The sequence below is a fragment of the Alexandromys fortis genome, unplaced genomic scaffold, assembly GCF_014885135.2.
Source record: "Alexandromys fortis isolate MF-2015 unplaced genomic scaffold, M_Fortis_MF-2015_v1.1 scaffold_169, whole genome shotgun sequence".
In the NCBI taxonomy this organism is placed as follows: Eukaryota; Metazoa; Chordata; class Mammalia; order Rodentia; family Cricetidae; genus Alexandromys; species Alexandromys fortis.
In genome coordinates this window covers 1,837,059-1,848,676 of record NW_026068076.1, presented here as the reverse complement: position 1 = coordinate 1,848,676, position 11,618 = coordinate 1,837,059, and the positions used below count along the sequence as shown (strand labels likewise).

At 41.3% G+C, this 11,618-nt stretch overlaps 1 protein-coding gene across 3 annotated transcripts in view; it reads left to right on the top strand.

The window, feature by feature from the left end:
- The first annotated feature begins 333 nt into the window (after nucleotides 1–333).
- Fancl (FA complementation group L) overlaps nucleotides 334–11,618 on the top strand; it is a 74,993-nt gene continuing 63,708 nt past the window's right edge. The window contains exons 1-3 of one of the 3 annotated variants that reach the window (XM_050121700.1): nucleotides 776–868; nucleotides 5,022–5,309; nucleotides 8,159–8,217. In XM_050121700.1, coding sequence (XP_049977657.1) covers nucleotides 5,304–5,309; nucleotides 8,159–8,217 — 65 coding nt within the window. In that variant the 5' untranslated portion in view covers nucleotides 776–868; nucleotides 5,022–5,303. Of the gene's footprint in view, nucleotides 869–5,021; nucleotides 5,310–8,158; nucleotides 8,218–11,618 lie in introns of all 3 variants that reach the window. The other 2 variants (XR_007588638.1, XM_050121699.1) reach the window with 2 other exon arrangements.

The following is an 11,618-nucleotide window of genomic DNA, read 5'->3' as shown; positions in this document are numbered from 1 at the left end:
TGTGGGATTATTTTCTAACTTCAGTCATCACAGTGATATCTTAAAAATAGTAGGGATCAAAAGTGACTTATTGTAATACCAAATTATTGTATGATAACTATTAAGTTTTTAAAATCAACACTTAGTAAAAGGGAATGAGTAACAACCATTCTTAAGTTAGCAAAATGTATAGGAGAGTTCACTAAATCCAACATCAACCTCTTTCGTGTTTTCGCCGTACTGGTGGGTGCAGAGCATCAGAACCGACTCAGGGTTAAACTGAATCTCCCTCAATTTATATGCAGGTCTTTCAGATATATCCGATTAAACACAGGACGCCACTGAACCAGCACTCAACACATCATGTATTAAGGTCCGTCCTACAGTTTATTTATATATGCTATCGGTTGAAGGGTGTTTGGGGGGTATGCTGGAGACCCAGTCTAGAGCTAACAGAACAGGAGGGATGATGAGACAGGTTCAGGATAAAGGCAGTATGCTATGTGCACACTGTAGAAGCTCTCCCAGGAGAAAAGTCGGTTCTGGAGTTGCAGCAGTCTTCAATAAAACCAACAGGAGGGTTTTGTCGTTTTGTTTTCGTAGAGTCAAGGCCAGAATAATCCTGACCAGTCAGACCTATGGTCTCCTTTGGACTAGTTGGCCCAACTGAACCGTCCAGGGTAGGCAAACGGGAGCCACCACCGCGGGAAGTCGCCAAACTCTTCCCGCCAATGCCGGTTCCCGCCCCCTCGCTCCGCAGACTGCGCATGTGCGGCGGCCATCCCTGCGCGCCATGGCGGAGACAGACGCTAACCTGTTGCGCCACTTCCCGCTGCTGCTTCCTCAGAACCGGGAGAAAACAGTGTATGAGGGATTCATTTCGGCTCAGGTACCCCGCGGGGTCATTCTCTCGCGCCGGAGCCTGTCACTCGCTGCGCAGGCCGACCCCAGAGCTCCGCGGCCGGCTCGGGGCAAGCCTGGCCGAGAAGCAGCGCGGAGTCCGTGCGTTTGCGCGGTCGCTGTGGGCGGGGCCGGCGCAGGCGTGAGGGCGGGGCGGCTCGTAGGTCCCGGCCCGAGGTGGGCGGGGAGGTGCGGTCGGTTTTCTTGGCTGAGCCCTTTCCTGAGTTCCCGAGTTCTCTTACTACATACACCTCACGACTTTGAGTGCTCTGGGTTCATTATTAACTAGAATTTTTTTTTTTTAAATCCCAAACCCATCATTTTGTAGTTGAAATCAAATCCTGGGAAATTTGGAGAGGCCGTGATGGCATCAGATAAACTGGAAACTGGCTGTTTTAAAAAACAATCTCATTTCCCGCCTCTCCATGGTATAACAAATTAGCATTTCGAGTATAGACTTCTCCTCTAAATACTAAACTCAGCTGCGTGTAACTCTGCCCGGAGTGACAGGAGTCATAATTGCCATGTGTGCTGAGGTCTCCTTAAAGCAGTCTCTAGAATAGCGAGCACATTATCAGGTCTGCTGCAGAGTGAAACTTTTCCTCTTCCCTAAGCATTACTGGGAGTTGAGAAAATGTGTGCTGAGTGAACACACAGGAAGCTTGGGCTTCTTCTTATGTGTTTTCAAAACCATGTGAACATCTCAAAAAAGAGAGGTTCTATTTTATTGTCATAGAAGGAAAATCCACCTCTTGCTTAGTTGTTGAAATATCAAGCTAGACTGTTTTCCAGTTTCACAGAGACGTTCAGGAAAGTTCACCTTTTGTTATGTGTGCGGTGTTGGAGGTTGACCCTAGACCAGGCAAGTGCAGGACAGGCCGAGCAGACCAAGGGTTTTATGACATTTGTGTATATCTGCAGTAGTACTTTAGGAAACCGTCACAGCCAGCAGATTCGACTGGAAACAGATTAGCCTTTGCTGTAGGCAATTTCTCATTTTCATAGTCCTTTAAATCTTGAATAATGTCTAAAAACTATCCAGCATAACCGGTTTAATCCAAAGTGTGATTGTGGCTGGTTCCGTACACACGTTTTCTTTACCCCTTGAGATTAAATCATAGACATAGTTCTTGCTTCTTTATCTGTGAACAATTTAGCATTCATTTCATAAAAGCAAGAGTCCATTCAGCCCTAGCTTCAGTATGCTTACTAAAATTGCTATCTGATGTAATTTCCCCGGGTGTATTTAATTCTTATCTCTATTTTGGAGGAGTTTTAGTCTGTTTTTATTAACTTGAATTTTTATTTTTAAGCCTTCCGCTTATTAAGTTTGATGTTTTCTCACCATTAAATTCTAGAAATGCATTTGGGCAGGGGCACCTCAGAGAGTGCTGTGTTCCCCTCGAGTTCCCAGATCTGATGTTCATAAATCAGTTACCAGACTAGAGTGACTTCTGCCAGATTTTCTTTTCTAATTAAGAAGTACTTTTTTTGTGTGAGGTTCTTTAATCCATTACACATTCACACACCTTCTGTAGTGTTTTGGTTCTTGACCTGGTTCCAGTTAGTTAATAATAGTGATTGGTGGCAAATGCTTATTTCCCAACACTCTTATGCCTTCTCCACCACTCATGCCGTTCCCACTACTCTCATGCCTTTCCCAACACTGCCATGGCTTTCCCAACTCTGCCATGGCTTTCCCAACTCTGCCGTGCCTTTCCCAACTCTGCCATGGCTTTCCCGACACTGCCAGCTCTGCCATGGCTTTCCCAACTCTGCCATGCCTTTCCCAACTCTGCCATGCCTTTCCCAGCTCTGCCATGGCTTTCCCGACACTGCCAGCTCTGCCATGGCTTTCCCGACACTGCCATGGCTTTCCCAACTCTGCCATGCCTTTCCCAACTCTGCCGTGCCTTTCCCAACTCTGCCATGCCTTTCCCAACTCTGCCATGCCTTTCCCAACACTGCCATGGCTTTCCCAACTCTGCTGTGCCTTTCCCAACACTGCCATGCCTTTTCCATCTATCAACTGGCACTTTGCTAGAAAAGATAGCTCTCCCATCTTACTTCTCTTTGACTGACTGTGTGATTGTGACTGTTACTTCCTTTGTTTTGTTTGTACTGTCGCAAATCAACCTGCGACAGCATAGCTTCTATTTGTGGTTTCCAAGGTGTTTCCTTTGGTGTTGCTGTTCCTCATCTTGCTCTTATGAAAGTACCGTATAGATGCTTATGTGCAGTGTTTCATCACTATATGGAGCTTGTATAAGTTTTACTTGTAGTTCTTCATTCAGCTTAAGTTAAATGGAAACGTTTCTACATTTTCTAATTTCCGTCTTTGTTAGAACTTTTGGTTTTGCTACACCACAATTAGTATTTCGAATAAACTACCCACTTGTGGAACTTATGGATACATTTTTGGTGCCGTAGCAGCCAGTTTTTATGTGAACAAATTATTTCTGAATAGATGAAAGATGTTTTCCCTATTATTAGGCTTTTTTTCTTTCATGAGCTTTGGTAGTTTGGGTGAGTCAAGGAATTAACTCTCTTTCTCTCTGTAAGTGTATGTGTGTAGGAGGTCGGAGGTTCACACTGGATGCTTGCTTCCATAGGTTTTCACATTGCTTATTACGGGAGCGTCTCTTGCTAATTCCAGTGAGTCTCATTAGCCATCTTGTCCCTGAGGTCCTTTGTGTTTGCCTGGGGAGAACTGAGATTGTTGGTGGCTTTCATCTGGGCTCTCAGGAACCCAACTTCAGTTCTTAGGTTCCCAGCGCTTGCCACCCTTTCAGCTGATGGCCTTAGGGCCTGTGCTGCTGACTTCATACTGGTTACCTCTTACCTTTTATGTTTCTGACTCTTAAAACAAAAGGGCAGACTAATTATCCATTTCTGCAGATCAGGGGTTTGGAAGCACGTTGGTGGGTGAGTCCTGCTCAGGGTCTCTCCTGAGATGCCAAAAAAAGATACTTGCCAGGACTAGACTGTCTGAAAGTTAAATAGTGGCCGAGAAGCTGCTTTCAAGATTATTCACACAGATATTGGCCAGAGGGCTCAGTTCCGGATCTCATGATGTGTGTGAGTGCCACCATGAGATGGCAACTAGTTCCCCCGGATTTCACAATCTGTGCTGTTTTGTATTTGTGTCTCTTGATTTTTCTCCCCATCGTGGGCTTTATTTTTCTCCTCTGAACAACGTGTAATGTGCTTTGTTAGTATGCCCCCTATGAATGCTTTCTCTTGTCAGCGGTAGTTGTCACTTGAAGAGAATCCAACTGTTTTAAGGTTTTCTTTTATTTTTGTTAAACACGAGCAGAGATTAATTTGGCTGTGCCCGTGAAGCAATACGTTTCTAGATACTGTATTTAATGGCTCTTGTATAACAAGGATTTCTCCGTTGGTTGGTTGGATTGTGCCAGGATTGAGGGAGCTGGAAGATTCCTTTGTAGAATGGTTGGGGAGTTAGTTCTGTAGTAGAAGCTGTGTAGTGTGTGCAAAGCTGTCCTCAGCTTTCTCCTTCCAAAACTAAATTGTTTGGCATACTCTATGTGTATGTCTCCTAGCTTTCATTACTTCCCTAGAAGCCTCGGTTTTATGCTTTTCCCTTAAAATTGCATTATTTATTTTGTATGGATGTGCATTTGTGGATGTGCATACATGTGTGTGTGCATATGTGTGTGCATGTGTGTGCATGTGCATGCATGTGCATTAGTGTGTATGAGCATTATGCAGGTACATGCTAGCTACAATTGAATCTGGGGGTCAGGGGATAAGAGGGAGGTGGTTCACTCCTTCACCATGTGAGTAGAAGGAATGCAACTCACCAGGCTTGATGGCGTATTCCTTACCCACTGAGTCATCTGTCTGGCCCCTTCTCCTATTTTTAAATTCTGATATTTTTTTTTCAGACTGGGTTATTGTGACTCATTTCTCTCATGTAAACTTGCCCGTTTTAGTGTGGTGACTTTGGGAAAGTGGAGTTCAGCTATGATTTTAAATACCCTTTCAGTGGTTCCTATTGCATGTATATTGGACTTTCTCTGGTGTTTCCCACTTCATCCTTATTTTTATTTTTTCATGGTCATTTGGCGTTTTTCTTGCTTTTCTTCCACTGTTAAAAAGTTCTGTCTTGAAATCTCAAGGTGCAAATCAGGAGCAGAAGGAGAGAGAGCACGAGCAAGGAACTCCGGACCGCGAGGGGTGCACCCACACACTGAGACAATGGGGATGTTCTATCGGAAACTCACCAAGGCCAGCTGGCCTGGATCTGAAAAAGCCTGGGTTAAAACCGGACTCGCTGAACATAGCGGACAATGAGGACTACTGAGACCTCAAGAACAATGGCAATGGTTTTTTTTATCCTATTGCACGAACTGGCTTTGTGGGAGCCTAGGCAGTTTGGATGCTCACCTTATTAGGCCTGGATGGAGGTGGGTGGTCCTTGGACTTCCCACAGGACAGGGAAACTTGATTGCTCTTTGGGCTGACGAGGGAGGGGGACCTGATTGGGGGAGGGGGAGGGAAATGGGAGGTAGTGGCGGGGAAGAATCAGAAATCTTTAATAAATAAAAATTAAAACAAAAAGAAAAAAAATTAGTTCACTCAAAAAAAAAAAAAAGTTCTGTCTTACCCTGTTCTTCCTTTGTCATCTTTGAATTTACTCTCATTGTAATGTCATTTTGATTTGTTTAATTTCCTTTCTGAGTTTAGTCAATAAGTCCATTGCTTCCTTCAGTTTCTGGCCTTGGATTTTTAGACATCTTGGTCTTGAAATGTTCAATTCCTGATACTCTACTCCTTGTTCTAATTAGAGTGTTCCTGGGTTCTGTTCTCCTGGGGTCCACCATCACCTGAGATACTTTGCTTCTCACTGCCTGTGTGATGTAACACCTTTAGGCTGGGGGCACAGATCCTTGAGCTTGTGAGTGTTTTGCTGTTTGCAATAGTTTGTGAAATTTCTGATTCAAGAACACCCTCTTCTGTTGGTGAAGGAAAGTGCAGTCTATTTAATGGATCGTATTTTGGGGGGAAGTGGGAGTGGTGATATGTTGTGGGCTCTTATTTTTGTCATCAAAGTTCAAGTTTCCCACTGTTATTTTTTCTTTCTGATGTGCAGTTTCCAGAGGGTGTTTCTACCCAATCTTCTTCCTACTGTGAAATGTTTTCAGACATCTTCTTGGCTTTCTTTTAGAATAGTATCTCACTGTGTGGGCCAGACAAGCCTCGAGCTCGTGATCCTCTTCTGTCTGAGTGCTAAGAGCACAATCCATGGCTGCCCATTACCCCCTCTCCTTGAGTATTTGGTTCTTATTAGCTCTCTTATTTATCATCACTGCTTAGTCCTAACAGAATTCTTTGTTATGATTTTTGCACTTAACGCCAATCCCCTCATTCTTTCTTCTTTGATATTGTTTTAATGATACTCCTGACTCTCTGCCGTTGGGCCCCAGAAGGAGCTCTACTCAAAAGTGATTTTCCTTCTGAGTAATTACAAAATTATTGTGTTCTCTGACTTCTGGTTGCAAACGTGGGATTTTTGTCATTTTTTTTCTTATTTGTATGATTAATCATTCTAGTTTTTGGTGGGATGTGTCAGGACTTTCAGGGTTAGACAACTCGCTGTGCTTTTGTTGTCCAGAAGCTCAAAAGTCTGTTTTTTGAGAAAGAACATTACTACTTAGTTGCTTTAACTACAGAAAGTCTAGGTGTGTGTGTGTGTGTGTGTGTGTGTGTATTATTTATTTATTTATTTTGGGAAAAGTCAAGTATTGGCCCACTTAAGATACTTGACTTTTTACAGTGACTGGGTTTCCCAAATCTGGGACTTTGACTTTTATTCTTCCAGGTAAAGCTGAATTGCTTTTACTGCTTCCCTGTACAATGTGCATTTCATCTCGCTCTCAGCCCTACGTGTGGGGTGCCTCTGAAGTTAGGCGAAAGTTACTACATAATACCTGTTAGTGCTTTAATGAAATAGTGAATTATTGTTACTTGACCTTTTGAAAAGGTCAGTAGTACATTTTGTTTCATTTTTTAAAGGACATTTAAATGTAATGAAAGTCAGAACTGTAATATTACCATGAAAGTAAAGGTTATGGGGTACATTTAATTGTGTTCCTCTGTTTTCGAATCTGCTTGGAGGGAGTCTGCTAAAATTCCACATGGTAATTGTTTTTCAAGAATTTTATTACTCTTTTCATTTTATATTGTTGGAGTAAAAGATTACATTTCTGTTTGTCTTTTCCTGCTTATTTTTTGCTCAGATTTCACATGTATCATCCTATTTAAGCTACAAAGTTTAAACTGCTTATCTATTCACTTTTGAAAGAAAGTAAAACCAAACACATTTTTTTCAGAGACTCATATTTTTCTTCCTGTAGACTCTTGAGAGAAATTTTGTATAACTAATAAATATTTAAACTAAAAAACTTAATATACTACTTTTTTACTGATTGAAGGTTAACTATATAAATTGTTTCACAGTGCATGTTGGAATGTGTGTGTGTGTGTGTGTGTGTGTGGTGGTGTACAGGTGTACATATCTGCTTTGGTGTGTAGATATGTGTGGTATACACATGTATGCATACTCATGAACATGTTTCTGTTGCAGAGGACGTTGGCTTTCCTCCTCTGCCATCCTCTGCTATTTTGAGACATGGTTTCTTATTAAACTCGGAGCTAGACCAGAGGCCAGCAAGCCCCAGAGATCCTCCTACCTTCACATACACAGCACTGGGGTTACAGGCTTCTTATGTGGGTGCTAGGATTTGACCTTAGATCTTCATGCTTATGCAGGAGGCTGTTGCCCAGCTGAGACATCTCTCCAGCCCCTAAAATTATCTGTTATGTCTAAACGCTGAGGTTACATAACACTGCATTTTCATTTTATTAAAACTTAGAAATTACAAACTGGATTATATGGTAAATTCTTTCTTCCTCATCCATAGCAACTTGAAGCAATATTATTTTTAGTGAAATTATACTTTAAGAAATACTAACAATTTCATAGTATTTCTTTTCCTTATATCTTTATATCTTTTTCTTTAAAAATCCAGGTCCTATCTTAATATTCTGTGATTTCCCATGTATGTGTGTATGTGTCTGTGTGTGTATAGTTGCTTGTATTTTAAAGTTTAAAAATTTAACTAAACTTGATATTCTTTATAAATATAAGACAATATTTTTTAGGACAATATTTATATAGGACAATATGTTTTGTGTAACTTTAAATTTTTAGAATTAAGTGAAAGAAGTAAATTTGTACCTTTCTTTTCCACAGGGAAGCGACTTTCACCTTAGAATAGTGCTGCCTAAAGACCGGCAACTGAAGAATGCGAGGTGACGTGGCATTTCCCTTCATCCGTGTGTTAGTGGAGCCGGTGGCCTGATGTCAGATGGTTCTGCTGACGAGAGTTTGCTTGAAGTATTTATCAAGATAGTGCCACTCTCCCCAGAATGTTTCTGCTTCGTCCAGAGCAGTTTGTCCTTTGCAAACCACTGCTCGGTGACTTTTCAAAGATAACACAGAAGTTCTCTTTTTGTTATTATCAAGGCAGTAAGGAGCAATTGTGTATACTTCCCCAACAAGTTCTGAGTAGGGACCTAAGGGGACATTGTGAAGGATTAGAAGACTTCCGAAGCGTTCCTGTGATATTTATTGTATACGCAAAGTCTTATAATTTGGGAAGAACCATTCTGTCATGTTGGTCCTGGTATGCAGTGTCAGTAAAATTGCCTGTCTCAGAAACAGCTCCTCAGAAGGTAGGGCACACACCTCAGTTCTGTTTTTCAGTTCCTGTGAGTAAAAGAAACCAGAGCTGTTTAAGAGTAGAAACACAGGGATTTTATGACTGGTCATAGGTAGAGGTAGCTTTGGGTTTTGTAATGCATGAGTGAGGAAAAAGGAAATTGAGAATTACAAATTGCTGTGTAGAAAAGATAGGTGGATCTGGAAAAATCATGGAGCTCTGAAGCTGATTTGTACTTAAGCAGCTTAATGCCTTGAGGAGAAAATATATGAAGGATAAATTAGGAAGCACCACAGTAAACATGTAATTAATAAGAGACCAGGTCGGTGGCAAGGGATGGGAAGTATTGGTGAGAATGCTGTTGGCAGAAGGGCAGTTGTGAAGACTACTTTGCTATTAAGAGAGGAGATGAGGCGTGGTGTAGGAGATTGCTTTCATTGGCTGAATAAAGAAACTGCCTTGGCCATTTGATAGGGCAGCAGCTTAGGTAGGCAGGGAGACAGAACTGAATTCTGGAAAGAAGAGCTAAGTCAGGCAGATGCCATGATTCTCCTGCCTGAGACAGACACTGGTTAGACTCATGCCCGTAAGCCACAGTCTAGTGGCGATACACATTAATGGAAATGGGTTAAAGTAATATGTGAGAGTTAGCCAATAAGAGGCTAGAGATAATGGGCCAGGCAGTGTTTAAATGAATACAGTTTTTGTGTGATTGTTTTATTTCAGGTGTAAGCTACCCAAGTGGGATGGAACAAAGGGCCCGCTCTCTCTTCAACAGGGATGGGAATGGAGTTTGACAGACTAGAGGGAATGGTGGTGGATCAGAAAGGATGTAGTTTTGAAAATCCAGACTTTATTTATTTATTTATTTTTATTATTTATTTATTTGTGTTTCTTTTTTTTTTTTCAAGACAGGATTTCTCTGTGTAACCTTCTTTGTTCTGTAGCATCCTATGTAGATCAGGATGACCTCCAATGTTGTTTTAATTTTGAACAGTGGCTGCACATTTATCTGATGCTATTTCAGCCATCTATTACAACTCTGCAGTTACCAGCCTGCTTCTCTATAGCAGCCCAGCTTCTCAGGCCACATGGGGGGAATTCTGTTCCTGGAGGTACCGGACTAGTCTTTGCTGCTAAAGGCAGCTTTAACTAAATCTCTGTCATTATATTTAAAATTAAGACTAGAGATTCAAATGCTTGGGTGGAAACCTATGAGCTCAGTGAGGCTGAGTAGCAACTAGCTAACCCTCTCTCCTTTCTGCCCCCTCCAGAATACCTGTGCTTCTGTTCCACCAAACCAGAAAAGGCCACACCATTCTAAACCCCCCCCCACTTCCTGTCACTCTCTCTCTCTCTTCTGGATGCCTTCTGATGCTCTATGATTACTTCCTCTCAACTAGTTGCTAACTCAGCCTCCTGATCCAAGGTATTTTTTTTTTTTTTTTTGGTTTTTCGAGACAGGGTTTCTCTGTGGTTTTGGAGCCTGTCCTGTATTTTTTTAATCGATGCAAATGCAAACTTGGTTTTAATAGTGTGATTGAATATCTCTTAATATTTTCCCCTTTATGTCTAAATAAAAAAGGAAAGGTTTAAACTCCAACGCAATAAAACTATATACATTAAGAACAATTATCAAGTAAGGATTACAATCACAATGTCCAGTTTGTGTTTGGCAAATTTAAAGAAACTACTCTATTATCTCTCCCATCTTGGTGAGCTAATACAGTGTTTTGTATCTAATTTGCTTCCTATCCTAACTTGATTTACCAACCCAAAACTATCATTTTAAACCTCAAAATATTTTCTTAGATAAACAATTTAAGCTTTTATGTCTCTTAACCTATACAATTTTTTACTTCTTGAGTTTTTTTCTTCTTAATTTGGTAAGAAGGAAAATTATAACTAACTCGTCGTCTTCAACTTCATCAGAGACCTGTGAAGGATATATTATTACTCGAGTAACAGAAAGAGCAAAGCAAACAACTTCAAAACTATAGAAATGAAAGAAATAGCTGGGTACCTGGACAGTCACCCAAAGGTCCTCTGTAATGTTGATGCATCCATCTTTGGCCCACAGGCCTAGTATATGGGACAGACGTTTCTACAAAGTTGGAAATTTGAAGGACTGTCATAACTTGTCATGGCAAAGTTTGGCAGTTGCCTTCTTTTGTTTCCTGCTCATCCAATTTGGATAACATATTGTCATTAGTCGGGGCAAGGGCAGTTTTTTGCCCAGTAGCTAACTTTGTCACATTGAAAACAAACACCATGTGGAAGTTCTTTTATGCCCATCATCTGTTTTGGAAGTAAATTGGTGCTGCCAGGTGTAACATGAACGGGGCCTGCTTGTTGGGGTTTCTCTCCTGCCCGGTACCCCACAGCTGGCCAGCCCCAAAGAAAATCACACAGAGATCTCTATAAGTTATAAACTGATTGGCTCTTTAACTCAGGCTACTTATTAGCTCTTGTAGCTTATATTAACCCATTATTCTGATCTATTTTTGCCATATGGCTAGGTATCCTTTTCAGCTGGCAGGTCACATCCTGCTTCCTTGGTGATGGTCTGTGCAGGACTGGGCTGGAATGGGAGGAATCAACTTCCTCCTTCCCAGAATTCTCTTGTTCTCATTGCATCACCTCTACTTCCTGTCTGCTTTTCCCGCCTATACTGCTTGGCCAGTCAGCTTTTGTTTATAACATGATTGAGATTGACAGAATACAGACAATTCTCCCGCACCAGCCAGGTGCAAACGTGCCTCATTGTCATGAAAAACCTAAGGTTATGAAAACGTCTTAAATGCCATAATCTATATATCTCTGAAGTGTTTGAAGAACATTTATCTAAAATATATCTCTGTTTAACCGTGTAAACATGCATAACATAACTCAAATTTGATTTTTATAAATGACAAACTACTAACTTGTATTTCTTTACATTTTAAAATAGGCTGCATAGGTACAATACCTTAAACAAGAGTAGAAACATAT